The sequence below is a fragment of the Lactuca saligna genome, chromosome 6 (assembly GCF_052625555.1).
Source record: "Lactuca saligna cultivar CGN05327 chromosome 6, ASM5262555v1, whole genome shotgun sequence".
In the NCBI taxonomy this organism is placed as follows: Eukaryota; Viridiplantae; Streptophyta; class Magnoliopsida; order Asterales; family Asteraceae; genus Lactuca; species Lactuca saligna.
In genome coordinates this window covers 180853684-180871703 of record NC_136422.1, presented here as the reverse complement: position 1 = coordinate 180871703, position 18020 = coordinate 180853684, and the positions used below count along the sequence as shown (strand labels likewise).

The 18020-nt window shown below is 39.8% G+C and overlaps 1 protein-coding gene across 1 annotated transcript; it reads right to left on the bottom strand.

The window, feature by feature from the left end:
• Nucleotides 1–489: 489 nt before the first annotated feature.
• NRPB9A (RNA polymerases M/15 Kd subunit) lies at nucleotides 490–1786 on the bottom strand. The gene is made up of 4 exons (XM_078960439.1): nucleotides 1620–1786; nucleotides 1413–1488; nucleotides 935–1093; nucleotides 490–737 (listed from the first exon to the last, which is right to left on the bottom strand). Exons 1-4 carry the CDS (start codon nucleotides 1646–1648, stop codon nucleotides 657–659), a joined length of 345 nt encoding a protein of 114 aa, XP_078816565.1. The 5' UTR covers nucleotides 1649–1786; the 3' UTR covers nucleotides 490–656.
• Nucleotides 1787–18020: the final 16234 nt, after the last annotated feature.

Below are 18020 nucleotides of genomic sequence, written 5' to 3'. Positions count from 1 at the left end.
AATCCAACTTCCAACCTTCACCAATACAAAATATTAAGGGAGCTTCTAACCGGAAGAACAAAACCCAACTTACTTATAACCTAACCAACAGAACCTTCAATCTATCTACTTTCTAGCTTCACCACTTATCAACTAACCTCCTTTAGGTTCTTCTTAGACCTTAACAGACTAGACTGGAAGCATCATCATCATCACAAACATCATCATCTTGGCGTGTGTTATACATTCCAAGAGGAAATACAGTTACATAAAAAGTATACAACATATTGCAAAGTTTAAGTTCACATGCGTTATTATAATTAAAAATATATTATTATTATTAACACACATCATATGATTTAGCTGAAAAAACCCCAAAAATAAACGTTGTTTAGTGATTTTTGTCTAGTGCACTCACATTTCATTTTCCTCACAACCTGGTTAAAGTGATTCAGACTCTACTAAAATAAGTTATGATTAAAGCAAACTAACTTTAACTTTTCGACACCATTTCACAGATGAAGTGATTCAAACTCACATTCCTCCTAATCATACATTAGTCATCATTAGGATTAGGATCACACTTAAAAATGTCACAAATTTTCATCCACATTTTCCAATCAAAACTCAGTCATCAGTTTGGTTCCTAAAAGTTTTAACTCCTGATTTCTTGTCTCTCAATCCCTCCACCTATGGCCACAGTTGGGATTGCAGCACACGAAAAACAATGTCATACCTTCTTCCCCTCTTGCAGTTGCCTGACATATAAATAATAAATAAAAAAAACACTATTAGCTATTTGTAAATATTTTTTCTGTATCAAGATTTAAGTTATGTTCACATTAAGTCTTTCTATTGAATCAAAAAGAAACAACACCTTAGTAAGAAAGGAAGCATAGCATAGAGCATACACTGTTGAGTTTAAAAAAAGAAAAAAAGTGTTTGTTAATGATACCTGGAAGAAAACAGCTTCTCCATGACCACATTGAGCACATCTAACTGCTTTAGTGCGGGGAAGAGTTGGATCAGCAGCAACATCCTGCAAGACTTGAGTTCTCTCCCCAACTGTATGGTGTACCTCATTTCTGTACACACAGTTGTTATCTGCAACCTCCTGTTTTTAATTTTTAATTTTTAATTACTAATCTGAATGAACTTTCAAGAGATTAGAAAGGGGCATCGTTGCCATTTTTCTGTTTATTCACACAGTTTAATGCCTTGGGGTTTCATAACTCGCTATAAGTTTTGATGAAGCAAAGGAAACAGTTTCAGCTCGAAAATTCAACGTCTTTCTGAAACGCCTTTCAAGACTGATAAACATTTTTAGGGTTTCTAACAAAAAGCTTTTTTCGACTTGTTTAAGTTACAAAAGATACAACGTGTACGACATACGCGAAAAATATTAGGGTTTGCAAAAGGTAGTTGCATGTCACCTGATGATCGCAGTTGCGGCAAGCATAGAGGAGGATCTTTTGGTCTTTATCTTCTCTAGGGTAGAGGATGTTGTTGCTGCGAGTTCAAATTGTTAAAAAAACAAACTTAGACATTTACACAAACAGTTGGTGCTCATGTGTGGGAACGAATATTGCGACTTGAGTTTAAGATCAATGACAAAATGATCATAGAAGAACTATAGTTACCATTCTCGGCAAAACTTCATGGTACTCATCTTGGCTAGATTTGTGGTAAAAAGAGGTGATCTTCGAAATTTATCTCCTCTCGCTCTGAAGCAGCAACTGGTTGAAGTTGGGGGTGAGTGAATGATTTCAAAATGGGAACCGGAGAATGAGACGATGTAATTTGGGGAACCGGTGAATTTCGAAATACAATTTTATTTTTTTCTAAAAGAATAATGTAACTGTTGATGTGTTTTGGGTTTTAACCCATATTTTAGCAACTCTAAATAAGATAAACAAATTCAGCCGAATTTAATACCAAACAAAAACACTAAATACTAGTCTAAACAACCTCATAAAATTTCAATAGATTCAACATATTAAGCAACACATAATAGATAAAACTTTAACATAAAAGATTAAACAAATTTCAACAGAAAACCAACTTAATCAGATTAAACAAGTTTCAATAGAATAAACAAAATCCAGATTTCAAATTCATCATTCATGGCTTATATAAAATCATAATGAGCAAACATAACAATACAATACAAATCAAATTTCAGCATAAGTTGTAAGTTGCAAATAGATTTCAGCTTCATAGGTTGTAAGTTGCAAACAAAAATCACTCAAATCAGATTTCTGATTCAGGGGTTCAAGAGAGAGGTCGAGAGCCTGAGAAGGCAAGGACTTACTAATGCGTCGGGATTCGAGAGCCTGGCCGATCTTCCTTACGAAATTGAGAGAATATAGGTTAGGTTAGCGATTCCTTGTGCCGTCTTCACGGATCGACTAGGCGGTAGGTTAGCGTGTGACAATAGTTAATTTCGGGTCAAGTCAAAGTCAATCAATGTCAACAAGTCAACCTGGTGACTCAATTAGCCATTGTATACTAGGGTTTACGTTATGTAATTACTGTTCAACTCACTATTTTAATAAGAAAACATCAAATGGAAAACTCGTGTGTTTGAATTTCCTTAGCCTTGATAATGCTAAATGATGAACCAAAGCGATAAAACACTATTTCACACTCATCGGGAGTGTGTAGGACACTAAAACATGGCTTAACGGGGCTTACGGACCTTGCGTTGCGGAGCCAAACACTCACAAATGTCACACACGAAACCTCTCTCAATCGTTTTCACTCTATCTCTCTTTATCCAAAATCTCTCCCAAATCTCTCTTTGTATGAGAAATCTCTCCAAGTATGTCAAATCTCTCCCAAATCTCTCTTTGTATGAGAAATCTCTCCAAGAATGTGAAATCTCTCTTAAATCTCTTTTTGTATGAGAAATCTCTCCAAGAATGTGAAATCTCTCCCAAATCTCTCTTTGTATGAGAAATCTCCCCAAGAATGTGAAATCTCACCCAAATCTCTCTTTGTATGAGAAATCTCTCCAAGTATGTTAAATCTCTCCCAAATCTCTCTTTGTATGAGAAATCTCTCCAAGAATGTGAAATGTCTCCCAAATCTCTCTTTGTATGAGAAATCTCTCCAAGAATGTGAAATCTCTCCCAAATCTTTCTTTGTATGAGAAATCTCTCAAAGTATGTCAAATCTCTCCCAAATCTCTCTCCATATGAGGAATCTCTCCAAGATTGTGAAATCTATCCAAAATCTCTCCCGAAACCTCTCTTGAAATTTTTATAATCAATTGGGGCATCCCGATACTAGGCTTGATGAGGAACCACTCAAAGAAGGGAAAAATCTTGGAAAATACCCCTTTAGGACCGAAGCCTCTCCATAGGGGCCAAGTCCTCCTTGGACCGAGGTCCCAAGAGGCCAAACCGGAGTCCACTTGGCTAACCACAACAGCGAGCCGTAGTCAGCGAAGCGCAGCCAGCGAGCCGCAGCCACCGACCGCAGCAGGCTTCGCTCCAGACCCTCCTGACGAACCCGCCCGCTAAGCCTCCTCGGACCGCAGCTCCTTCCTTCTTAGATCCTCCTCAGCAGCCGAGCCACTCCGGTTCCAAGGCTGCTGATGACCGCACCCTTTGCCAGAACTTCAGATTTCACCCTTTTTCACCCGGTTTACGACCCCAACTCCGTTTTAAGCCCGTTTTTCATCATTTTAACGCGAGATTTTCTCCAAAAATTATATTTTAACATATAAGACCCTAAATATTCATAATTTAGACATATTTTTATGGAAATATATATATATATATATATATATATATATATATATATATATATATATATATATATATATATATATATATATATATAAGAATAAAATCTATTAAGTGAGATCATGAGGTGGAGTGTGAATTTCACCATAATATTTGACACAAACAACCACCCCATACCCATTCCCATGACCAGCCATTGTACTCCCCACCATACCTGGTCATTCAAGAGTACTTTCCCCACCTTTTGACCAGCCCCAATCATGGTCAAAGGCTGAAGACTCTTACCTCTCCTCATTCTCACTCACTTGCTCTCATTTGACTAAAGATCAAACACCTCTTTTCTCTCTAACTCCCTCTCACAAAAACGAGATTTCCAAAGTTTTTCTAGCTTTTCTCCTTCACTTGGTAAGTATAATTTATCCTCCTTGTGATAATTACACTTCATTCTACTCAAATCTTTGATGGCTTACACAAACTCCATCATTATTGTGTTAGATTCTTGAATCTTCAAAGCAATCCTTCAAGTGTTCTTGAGTTGAAAACTTCTCTTCTTCAACATTCAACCACTGAAATCACTCAAGGTGAGTTCATACCCCTGTATTTTCATGTTTTCTTAAGTTTTAAGGGGGAGAATACAAGTTAAATCATCAAGAACATAACTAAATTCTTCTAACAGCTTTCATCAGAAAAGTTTCACCCCATTCACGGACTGTTTTGGACAACTTAAACATTTTAGTTTTCAAAATTGTTTTAGGTTCATGTAGATCAAGTTTTTAGCTTTAAAATGACTACTTGCACATCTCCATACGATGTTTCTACACTTTATGGTGATTTTTACAAAACTATCTATCATTTCAAACATCAATCCAGACCATCTGTGATTATGGACTTGTTCACACAAGTTAGAGGTCACTAAAAATCATGGGAAAATTTATGAACAAACTAGACTCATTTTCCAAACTCTCAGAATTTACGGAATTTGATTTGGACATTTGATGATTTTTCTACAAATTTTCTAAGAACAGTTACAGAAAATGTTATCAACAGAAAAACACAATCAATTTCATTTCACCTTGTAACATGTTGAGCAAGGTATATATCTTTATGTGATTATGTGTTATTGCAAAATATGACATTTTTGCCTTAGTATATAGATATACATCAGTTAACAAATGGATTTTGCGAGATAAAGCATAGAAATAACAATTTGTTATAATCAAAGTACATCCATTACATACAAACGTTTGAATAAACTATGTTAAGTATAGTTTATGTACATTACTACTACCACCCTTGTTTTGATAAACTATAATAGGTTTAGTTTATGATACATTACAAAATATATATATTTCAAAAGGGTACAATTATACAAAAGAAAATTTTCATTACGTTACATGTAAATTCGTTAATGACTTTGTGAGACATTCGCTTCGCATTACTTATAAGTCCTGTATTGTAACCAGAGTCTCCTGGAGGGAGAGCGTGATAGTTGTATATAGATCTATATTGGGATTGACAAACCCACACCTGAGCTGCTTGCAACAGCTAGACCGGCAGGTCTGTGGTGACAAATGTCATAACAGTTCCGACGCCTGAAGAACGTCGTTTCGGGCCAACTAGGTTATAGTATGGTTATAATAGCTCACATTAAGAATTAACAAACATAGAATTTACGGGGAATTCATGTAGATCAAACGAGTTTACGTGGAATTAAACTTGCATCATTTTATCATAAGTATAACAATTTACTTGTGCACCTCGGTCTTTGGGTTTTAAGACTACTTTTACATTTTAAGGAAAATATTGGATTTTTCTGGAACAAACACTACTTTTACAAGAAAAAGCTTTTCATAAACCGTCTACTAATGCTTATGAAATCACCAACCTTTGTGTTGACACTTTTTCAAATAACTTGTATTCTCAGGAAATCACTAAATAGATAACCAAGTGCTTTTGAGGATGGGACGTTAAGGCGTCAAACATTTCACATTTTGTCAACATATTGTAATTGATTTGGAAACATGTAATTCATACAATGATGTAACTTTTTCAATTATAAATATGTTGGTTGTGTTTGCTTAAATCACTATTGCAATTGTTGTTATGATACTATACATGAAGTCCTCCAGCCCCGGACGTTTCCGCCATCCTTGGTTTGGGGGTGTGACAGATTGGTATCAGAGCACGGTTTATAATGAATTAAGTATATCAAACAACATAGGATATACAAACTATAAACACATTTGGGACTAAAAGTCTCTGATTTTAAAACATTTTAACGGGTTATACTTTTAGAAAATAAATAATTTTCTCGTTTAAAAGTATTCCTACATGCATTACATACTCGCGTAGTGTCATAACTAGAAGAACATAAAGTAAAAGAAGAGGAGTTGAACGCTGCGAGTATGCCTTGGTATGGGTAATCAGTTGTTGGACGGATATAGCCTGATCAACTATATATGTCAAAGAAGTGACTTACTCATACCGGGGGATAGTCGTAGGGGACAAAAAATCTAATAACCTAACTTCACTCTATAAAGAATGCTCTAAGAACCAAATCTAAACATTTAAAATACTATAGGAGTATTTGTATGTTGCTATAGCGCAATGTTATTATTAACCATTACTTGCTTCTTACACCCCTATTCTCGCGCAGACGACATGGCAGGATTCCACTTACTAGGAGATCCATATTTTCCCAATCAGGTAAATGTCGGCTGGATTGAAGAAGAGCCCGGAGAGGTGATTGAAGAGGACCCCGAAGAGGATCCCGAAGAGGAACCCGAAGAAGAAGAAGAGTAAGACGATGAGGAAGACATGGATGAGGATGAAAGTGAGGAAGAACCAGAGGAGGAAGTCTTCAACCCTCCTTACATCTCCAGGGTGTCGGCGAACCGCTTTGGCCACAACGGGCCTGAGCCCCGTTAGGCAACCATGATCGAGAGGTGGAGCCGACAACAACACCAATGGTCACCATATGGCGACCAACGAGGTTACTATGACCTCAGCCACGGGGGACCGGCTGACAAAGCCCTCCCCGTCATGGTCCAACACATCACGAATTTGGGGAACCAGAGTAGGGAAATGGCAGATCAGGTTCGAAATCTCAATGTTGTTATGGCAGCCACCGATGCACACACCAGGGATTTGGAGAGGGACTTCTATCCAGTGGACCAACTCATCGAAGACCTTACCACTGCTCGAGCGGAGTTAAGGGAGTACCAGGAGATGCATGCAGTTCTCGACGAGAGAGTGATCGCGGCTAAACCCCGGATTGCGGAGCTTTAGGGAGCCTCGACCTCATCTCAGAGCCACCATCGACCAGATGCCACCCGCCGCGAGTAGTGTTCGTACTGCTCATGTTTTGTTATAAAACTAGGATTTCGAGTATGCGTTGGTGCTACTTTGTATTGCGAATAGGTTGACCCCGCGACTAAGTGTCTACACTAGTCAAAGGGCTTTTTGTGCTGCCAAAGATCATCTTTTATTATGATGTACTTTAGACCCTTGTGAGGTCAAGTTTTCTCAAAACAATATGTACTAAAAAGTTATCAATGAATTTGGCATGTATTTTACTTCCTTAGATGTTGACATGAACCAAGCACATGACTCCATTTGGGTTAACACTATTTAATTCATAAATTTAATTGCATAAACTTTTCGATGACTTACCTGCTAAAGTAATAAACTCGGGATATAATAAAAATGGGATAAAACCAGTAATACTCGACTCGTTATTACTATTGAAGTCTTACCGACTTGTCATTTTAAAATTATGATAGAACTATGCCACCAAGAAAATACCAAGACCTTCCAGTAGCACAACACCACCTCCTCCACTGCCGCCACCACAATTTGACCCAACAATGTTCCAGGTTGCAGTAACAGCAGCTGTGGCGGTAGCTATGTCACAAATCGGCACTAATGGTAATGGTGGATCAGGATCTGGTGCTACACCCTCTAATCAGGGTGACAGTTCGGGGTGCACAAAGGAATGCACCTATAAGGACTTCACAAATGGCAAACCCGATACCTTTAATGGGAGCGGGGGCGTCACTACACTGATGCAATGGTTCGAAAGGACCGAAGCAGTCTTCAAAATCTATGCTTGTCCCGAAGCAAGCAAGGTCAAGTAAGCGACATTCACTTTCATCGGAAGAGCTCTTACTTGGTGGAACGGTCGGGTTAAATCACTTACTCCCGCAGTGGCTAACTCCATAAGCTGGGAAGATTTGAAAGCGTTAATGCTAAAGGAGTATTGTCCAAGGGGCGAGATCCAAAAACTCGAAGAAGAACTCTGGAACCTCAGAATGTTGGGCACAGATCTTGAAGCTTACACTACCCGGTTCAATGACCTAGCGCTCCTCTGTCCATTAATGGTCACTCTAGAGGGGAAAAAGGTGGAACGATACCTCTGGGGACTATCATCCTAGATTCAAGATAGTGTTCTGGCCTCGAAACCTACTACCTTTGAGAGTGCTAAGGAATTGGCACAACAACTTATCGATCACAGGGCCAGCCATGGTACCGTGATCACCTCCACCGACCAAGCAAAATGAGGAAACAACAAGAAGAAGTTCTGGAACCATAAAAAGAAGCAACCGACACTGGACCCTGCAAAGAAGCAACAGACCGTTGCTGTCCATGCTGCCACTACTGCTACCACTCCAACACCACCGAAGCAATATGCTGGAAATCTCCCTAAGTGCAATAAGTGAAACTACCACCACAATGGTGCCTGTCGGGAAATGCACTGCAAAAGCTGCAACAAGAAAGGGCATACCGCTCGTTTCTGTAAAGCGCCATCACCACCGAGCAACCAAGTTGTCAATGTAGGGGCAAGCCAAACCTGCTATGGATGTGGTGAAGCAGGACACTTCAGGAGAAACTACCCCAAGGCACAAGCTCCTAATGCTGGTGGTGTGGGGAGGGTCCTGACAATGGGACACGGGGAAGCAGTCAAGGATCCTACAGTGGTTACCGGTACGTTCCTCCTCAATAACTCTTATGCATGCATACTTTTTGATTGTGGGGCAGAAAGGAGTTTCGTGAGCCACTTATTTCAAACATTTACTTAAGCAAAATCCCCAGTCATTAAAAGATTCATACGTCGTAGAAATGGAAAACGGAAAGGTTGAGCGCGCTAATGATATTTACATAGGGTGTACCCTCACTCTAGACAACCATTAATTTAAAATCGATCTAATGCCAGTCACAATAAAAAGTTTCGACATATCATTGGTATGGATTGGTTAAGTCCTAATCGTGACGACATTTTATGTTACGAAAGGGCCGTCCGCCTCCATCTACCAAATGACGAAACTCTTCTCGTCTACGACGATAAACCCAGTACAAACCTACAAATCATTTCTTGCGTCAAGGCTCAAAAGTATCTCTGAAAGGAATACCATGCCTTCTTAGCCCACGTCGTAGATAAGAATCAACGGGTAAAAGACATCAAAGACATTCCGGAAGTGTGCAACTTCCCCGACGTATTCCCAGAAGACCTGCCAGGTGTACCGCTCGCACGACAAGTCGAATTCCGAATTCCCGGTGCTACCCCCATAGCCAAAGCACCATATCTCCTTGCACCGGCAGAAATGCAAGAGCTGTCTAGTCAATTGAGCGAACTATTAAGCAAGGGATTCATCAGACCGAGCTTTTCACCATAGGGAGCACCAGTTCTATTTGTGAAAAAGAAGGATGGATCCTTTCGCATGTGCATCGATTATAGGGAGTTAAACAAACTTACCATCAAGAATCGATATCCCCTACCCTGAATCGACGACCTCTTCGACCAACTTCAGGGAGCAAGCTACTTTTCAAAAATTGACTTGAGGTCGGGTTACCATCAATTGCGAGTTCAAGAAGAACATATCCCTAAGACGGCATTCAGAACTCGCTATTGACACTATGAATTTTTAGTGATGCCATTCGGATTAACAAACACACCTGCGGTGTTCATGGATCTGATGAACCGAGTGTGTCGACCCTTCCTAGATTAATTCATGATCGTGTTCATCGATGATATCTTGGTCTATTCAAGGAACGAAGAAGAGCACCGACAACACCTGCGACTAATACTGGAGACTTTAAGAGCCGAAAGGGTTTATGCTAAGTTTTCGAAGTGCGAATTTTGGCTCCGAGAAGTGGGATTCCTTGGCCATGTGGTTAGCAAGAAAGGGATTCACGTGGATCCCTCAAAAATCAAGGCGATCGAAAACTGGTCAGCACCTACAACGCCAACAGAAATCCGATAATTTCTGGGACTCGTAGGCTACTACCGAAGGTTCATACAGAACTTCTCCAAGATTGCTAAACCCCTTACCACTTTGACTCAGAAAGGTGTGATGTTCAAGTGGTAAAATAAACAAGAAGCCGCCTTCCAAACGTTAAAACAAACCCTATGCAGCGCGCCGATCTTGTCTCTCTCGGAAGGAACTGATGACTTCGAGGTGTATTGCGATGCTTCAAATCAAGGTCTCGGATGCGTGCTCATGCAGAGAGGGAAGGTCATCGCTTATGCGTCAAGGCAACTTAAGACCCACGAAGTTAACTATACTACCCAAGACCTTGAATTGGGAGCCGTAGAGTTCGCCTTAAAGATCTAGAGACACTACCTCTATGGTACAAAGTGCACCATTTTCACTGATCACAAAAGTCTTCAACATATTCTCAATCAAAAAGATCTCAACATGCGACAAAGAAGATGGGTAGAACTACTGAACGATTATGAGTGCGAAATCCACTATCATTCAGGCAAGGCCAATGTTGTAGCCGATGCCCTAAGCATAAAAGAATATTCGGGTCGCCAGGTGAAGTCATTGATAATGACGATCCATTCACACCTGTTCACACAAATCAAGGAAGCTCAACTTGAAGCCTTGAAACCAGAAAACGTGACAGGTGAGGCATTAAGAGGGATGGATAAAAACCTAGAAGTCAAGGAGGACGGAGCTCGCTACCTCATCAACCGGATCTGGACATCGAAGTTCGGTGGGTTGCGAGACGTTGTCATGAACGAAGCACACAAGACTAGATACTCCATCCATCCAGGGTCGGATAAGATGTATCTAGACCTCAAAAAGTTATACTGGTGGCCGAACATGAAAGCCGAGATTGCAACTTATGTGGGCAAGTGTCTGACTTGCGCCAAGGTCAAGGTGGAATACCAGAAACGCTCAGGACTACTACAATAACCTGATATGCCTAAGTGGAAGTGGGAACGGATAACCATGGACTTCATAACCAAGCTTCCTAAGACGTCAGGCGGTCTTGATACCATATGGGTGATCGTAGACAGATTGACCAAGTCTGCGAACTTCCTGCCGATAAAGGAAACCGACAAGATGGAGAAGTTAACCAGGACATACATTAAGGAGGTTGTACGACTGCATGGTGTACCAATATCCATTATCTCCGACCGAGATAGTAGATTCACCTCGCGATTTTTGTAGTCCCTACATAAATCTTTGGGAACTAGGCTAGACATGAGTACGACCTACCATCCACAAACCGACGGGCAAAGCGAGCGCAGCATACAGACATTAGAAGACATGTTGAGAGCCTATGTGATAGATTTTGGTAAGACATGGGATACCCATTTACCGCTTATCGAGTTCTCCTACAATAACAACTATCACACTAGCATCAAAGTCGCTCCATTTGAGGCTCTCTACGGTCGCAAGTGCAGATCACCCCTGTGTTGGGCCGAAGTGGGGGATAACCAGCTGGCTAGGGGGCAAGTCCCTAACAACGCCCTCATTGGTCCTGAAATCATAAGGGAGATCACAGAGAAGATTGTTCAAATTCGGAAAGACTGAAGGCGTCTCGTGATCGACAAAAGAGTTATACGGACAAGCGACGCAAACCCTTGGAATTCCAGGTCGGTGATCGAGTACTACTAAAAGTTTCCCCTTGGAAAGGAATGATACGTTTTGGTAAACGTGGGAAACTAAACCCAAGGTACATCGAACCGTTTGAAATCCTTTCCAGGATTGATCCCGTAGCGTACAAACTCCGATTACCACAAGAACTTAATAACTTACAACCTACCTTCCACATATCCAACTTGAAAAAGTGTCTGTCCGACGAGACTCTCGTGATACCTCTCAACGAAATTGAAGTTAATGAGAGTCTCCATTTCGTGGAAGAACCAGTTGAGATTATGGATCGGGAGGTCAAAAGAACGAAACAAAGTCGTATTCCCATAGTGAAGGTTCATTGGAACGCGAAACGAGCACCTGAGTTCACCTGGGAACGCGAAGAAAATGAAACAAAAATACCCGCGTCTCTTCCCAAACCCTTGAAGTCCCTTTCAGAATGTAAATTTCGAGACGGAATTCCCTCTAACAGGGGGATGATGTGACAATAGTAAATTTGGAGTCAATTCAAAGTCAATCAAAGTCAACGAGTCAACCTGGTGACTCAATTAGCCCTTGTATACTAGGTTTTACGTTATGTAATTACTGTTCAACTCACTATTTTAATAAGAAAACATCAATTGGAAAACTCGTGTGTTTGAATTTCCTTAGCCTTGATAATGCTAAACGATGAACCAAAGCGATAAACACTATTTCACACTCATTGGGAGTGTGTAGGACACTAAAACATGGCTTCACGGGGCTTACAGACCTTGCGTTGCGGAGCCAAACACTCACAAATGTCACACACGAAACCTCTCTCAATCGTTTTTACTCTATCTCTCTTTATCCAAAATCTCTCCCAAATCTCTCTTTGTATGAGAAATCTTTCCAAGTATGTCAAATCTCTCCCAAATCTCTCTTTGTATGAGAAATCTCTCCAAGTATGTCAAATCTCTCCCAAATCTATCTTTGTATGACAAATCTCTCCAAGAATGTGAAATCTCTCCCAAATCTCTTTTTGTATGAGAAATCTCTCCAAGAATGTGAAATCTCTCCCAAATCTCTCTTTGTATGAGAAATCTCTCCAAGAATGTGAAGTCTCACCCAAATCTCACTTTGTATGAGAAATCTCTCCAAGAATGTGAAATCTCTCCCAAATCTCTCTTTGTATGAGAAATCTCTCCAAGAATGTGAAATGTCTCCCAAATCTCTCTTTGTATGAGAAATCTCTCCAAGAATGTGAAATCTCTCCCAAATCTCTCTTTGTATGAGAAATCTCTCAAAGTATGTCAAATCTCTCCCAAATCTCTCTCCATATGAGGAATCTCTCCAAGATTGTGAAATCTATCCAAAATCTCTCCCGAAACCTCTCTTGAAATTTTTATAATCAATTGGGGCATCCCGATACTAGGCTTGATGAGGAACCACTCGAAGAAGGGAAAAATCTTGGAAAATACCCCTTTAGGACCGAAGCCTCTCCATAGGGGCCAAGTCCTCCTTGGACCGAGGTCCCAAGAGGCCAAACCGGAGTCCACTTGGCTAACCGCAGCAGCGAGCCGCAGTCAGCGAAGCGCAGCAAGCGAGCCGCAGCCACCGACCGCAGCAGGCTTCGCTCCAGACCCTCCTGACGAACCCCCCCGTTGAGCCTCCTCGGACCGCAGCTCCTTCCTTCTTGGATCCTCCTCAGCAGCCGAGCCACTCCGGTTCCAAAGCTGCTGATGACCGCACCCTTTGCCAGAACTTCGGATTTCACCCTTTTTGACCCGATTTTCGACCCCAACTCCGTTTTAAGCCCGTTTTTCATCATTTTAACGCGAGATTTTCTCCAAAAATCATATTTTAACATATAAGACCCTAAATATTCATAATTTAGACATATTTTTATGGAAATATATGCATTTAAGAATAAAATCTATTAAGTGAGATCATGAGGTGGAGTGTGAATTTTACCATAATATTTGACACAAACAACCACCCCATACCCATTCCCATGACCAGCCATTGTACTCCCCACCATACCTGGTCATTCAAGAGTACTTTCCCCACCTTTTGACCATCCCCAATCATGGTTAAAGGCTGAAGACTCTCACCTCTCCTCATTCTCACTCACTTGCTCTCATTTGACTAAAGATCAAACACCTCTTTTCTCTCTAACTCCCTCTCACAAAAACGAGATTTCCAAGGCATTTCTAGCTTTTCTCCTTCACTTGGTAAGTATAATTTATCCTCCTTGTGATAATTACACTTCATTCTACTCAAATCATTGATGGCTTACACAAAATCCATCATTATTGTGTTAGATTCTTGAATCTTCAAAGCAATCCTTCAAGTGTTCTTGAGTTGAAAACTTCTCTTCTTCAACATTCAACCACTGAAATCACTCAAGGTGAGTTCATACCCCTGTATTTTCATGTTTTCTTAAGTTTTAAGGGGGAGAATACAAGTTAAATCATCAAGAACATAACTAAATTCTTCTAATAGCTTTCATCAGAAAAGTTTCACCTCATTCACGGACTGTTTTGGACAACTTAAACATTTTAGTTTTCAAAACTGTTTTAGGTGCATGTAGATCAAGTTTTTAGCTTTAAAATGACTACTTGCACATCTCAATACGATTTTTCTACACTTTATGGTGATTTTTACAAAACTGTCTATCATTTCAAACATCAATCCAGACCAGTCTATGATTATGGACTTGTTCACACACGTTAGAGGTCACTAAAAATCATGGGAAAATTTATGAACAAACTAGACTCATTTTCCAAACTCTCAGAATTTACGGAATTTGATTTGGACATTTGATGATTTTTCTACAAATTTTCTAAGAACAGTTACAGAAAATGTTATCAACAGAAAAACACAATCAATTCCATTTCACCTTGTAACATGTTGAGCAAGGAATATATCTTTATGTGATTATGTGTTATTGCAATATATGACATTTTTGCCTTAGTATATAGATATACATCAGTTAACAAATGGATTTTGCTAGATAAAGCATAGAAATAACAATTTGTTATAATCAAAGTACATCCATTACATACAAACGTTTGAATAAACTATGTTAAGTATAGTTTATGTACATTACTACTACCACCCTTGTTTTGATAAACTATAATAGGTTTAGTTTATGATACATTACAAAATACATATGTTTCAAAAGGGTACAATTATACAAAAGGAAATTTTCATTACATTACATGTAAATTCGTTAATGACTTTGTGAGACATTCGCTTCGCATTACTTATAAGTCCTGTATTGTAACCAGAGTCTCCTGGAGGGAGAGCGTGATAGTTGTATATAGATCTATATTGGGATTGACAAACCCACACCTGAGCTGCTTGCAACAGCTAGACCAGCAGGTCTGTGGTGACAAGTGTCATAACAGTTCCGACGCCTGAAGAACGTCGTTTCGGGCCAACTAGGTCATAATATGGTTATAATAGCTCACATTAAGAATTAACAAACATATAATTTACTCGGAATTCATGTAGATCAAACGAGTTTAAGTGGAATTAAACTTGCATCATTTTATCATAAGTATAACAATTTACTTGTGCACCTCGGTTTTTGGGTTTGAAGACTACTTTTACATTTTAAGAAAAATATTGGATTTTTCTGGAACAAACACTACTTTTACAAGAAAAAGCTTTTCATAAACCGTCTACAAATGCTTACGAACTCACCAACCTTTGTGTTGACACTTTTTCAAACAACTTGTATTCTCAGGAAATCACTAAACAGATAACCAAGTGCTTTTGAGGATGGGACGTTAAGGCGTCAAACATTTCACATTTTGTCAACATATTGTAATTGATTTGGAAACATGTAATTCATACAATGATGTAACTTTTTCAATTATATATATGTTGGTTGTGTTTGCTTAAATCACTATTGCAATTGTTGTTATGATGCTATACATGAAGTCCTCCACCCCGGACGTTTCCGCCATCCTTGGTTTGGGTGTGTGATATAGCGATTTAAGTGCATGCGGCGTGCCTGAAAGGTTGAGAGAGTGAAAAAAAAGAGGAGCGTTGTTCCCCCAAAATACTACATACCAAACATACAACAAAAATTATTGGGCCCCGCCCGGTTTCGAACCCTGCTCGACATCAAGCTGAGCTCGGTAAAATGGGGCCCACCCAATCATATAATAACATATATCAAAATAACACATACACATGTAATAATCACAGAGATATATAGCATATAGATATCCACCAGGTCCCACCCGCCATCGGGCCTTAGCCCGGAATACATAATAACACAAGCACATGCAAGAGTCACAAAGACAACTAGCATACTAATAACATAATATAAACATGGGCCGGCCTTGGTGCCTTAGACCCGCTAAACCCGATAAGGAAACTCACCTCGAGTACAGAAAGGTGGTTGAACGGATCCCGACTCCGAATATCGACTCAACTCAACCCCTAAACATAAAAGATTTCCTTAAGTTCAGCACAAAAAGCCTAGAAGCCCCTTATAGGTCAAACTTGGTCAACGACCAAATTCAAAGTCAAAGTCATCAATCCGAGTTGACTCAACCCGCCGAGTTCATCCATGAACTTGCCGAGTTTATCTATAAGTCTGCAGAGTCGGGGGAAATCGGTCCAACTCGCCGAGTTCCTCCATCAAGTCATCGAGTTCACCAGAAATTCAACATCTTAATCCATTAATCCATCCTTAATGAAACTAAGAGCTTCATGACTTAGATCTTAACTGAAATAGCCTCAAGAAGGGTAAAGTTTCCATCTTTACCCCTAAGAACCACCAAAATGGGTTTAAAACCCAAACCTAGGCTTAAAAAGGGTAAGGACTTAATCATTAAGCACTAAATCACCAAAGGCTTAACCCCAAACTATAAACCTGGCCCTAAGAGCTTAAATACCACATAAAGCTTCCAACTTTACCTTCAAGTATACAAAGAAGAAGCTCAAATGCTCAAAAGAAGCTATAAGATGGACTCAATGAATGCATGGAGCCCTTAAGACCATAAAGTTGGCACCTTTATGCCAAAATAGCTCAAGAGGACCATAGATATGGAAGAATAGCACTTAGGACGTCCTTCAACCCCATCAACCACCTAAACAAGGCTAAAGCATCAAAACTAACCCAAAAAGAGATCTAATCAAATATTGAGCAAGGTTAGAACTTTATACACGAAATATGCTGAAAATGATGCAAAGAATCAAGATCTTGAAGGTTCCTACTTGAATTACCACCTTGCACCAAGCTTCTCTTTCTTACAAGGGCTTCAAACACACCAAAACACACTCACAAATAGCTCACAACACTAAAAAAAGGCTTTAGGGTTTCGAGATTAGGGTTAGGGACTATGGAGGCTAGAAATGAGGCCAACACTTGGGACTTAAGGTGTTTAAATAGGGTGCAAAACCCTAAAATTAGGGTTTCCCCCTGAGCGGCCAACTTGCCAAGTTGAGGCACCTCAACTCATTGAGTTGCCTCATAAAACCCTGCGGTCAAGACAATTTCTACTCGATGAGTTGAGGCTTCCAACTCGCAGAGTTCTCCAAGGAGAATATAACAATTGCAAAGATAAATTCATACCGAGAACTAGGTGTAACAAAACCACATCTTGTATCAATGATGCATGAATTTCAAATAGTGTTACTGATTTCAATAGAGTACATACTAGATGTACAGCTAGACACCTTGCCTTTAGCTTCTCTCACTTCTTGTAGGTACTCGTGGCAACTTCTCATATAATGTCCCTTTTGGCCACAATGAAAGCACACAACTTCTTTCAGATCACTAACAGGAGGAGCATCAAAGTTGACATGTCCCTTTGACCCATCACTAGACTCTCCAATGTGGGATTTCCCTTTCCACATGTGTTGAGAATAAGCCTTCCTTTTCTTCCTTTTTCCTTGTTGAATAGTCATGACTGGGGCACTTGCATAACTGTTTGAATGAGACTTCTTCATTCTAACTTCAACAGTTTGCAATAGACTATGGAGCTCAATTAATGTGGTTTCAGTATTGTTCAAATGATAAGTTAAGATAAAATGGTCATAACTACTTGGCAAGGAGTTGAGAACCATATCAATGGCATGATCCTTGTCGAAATTCACATTAATCTTCTATACTCTCTCCATGTGTCTCTGCATCTTTTACACATGAACACACATAAATTCCCCTTCTTTTAATTGACATGCCATTAGGGTCTTGACGACTTCATAACACTCTTCCCTTGCATTCTTGTGGAACATTTGAGTAAGATCCAAGTTCATTGAATAAGGCTAATAGTCCTTATAGGACTTTTGTAGATTAGGTGCCATGGTTGCAATCATAATGCAAGCAACCTTCGTGACATCGTCAATGTGTTGTTTATGTTCAACAATTTCCTCAGGAGTATCCGTTGCTTCATCAATTTTAGGAATAAGATTCTCGAGAACATAGTCT

What these genes read in the sequence shown, in the direction of transcription:
- NRPB9A (XM_078960439.1), bottom strand. Translation starts at nt 1,648, where the DNA reads ATGAGTACCATGAAGTTTTGCCGAGAATG. An exon ending in GCCGCAACTGCGATCATCAG is followed by an intron (nt 1,094 to 1,412) that starts GTGACATGCAAC and finishes AATTAAAAACAG; the next exon opens with GAGGTTGCAGATAACAACTG. An exon ending in GAGAAGCTGTTTTCTTCCAG is followed by an intron (nt 738 to 934) that starts GTATCATTAACA and finishes TTTATATGTCAG; the next exon opens with GCAACTGCAAGAGGGGAAGA.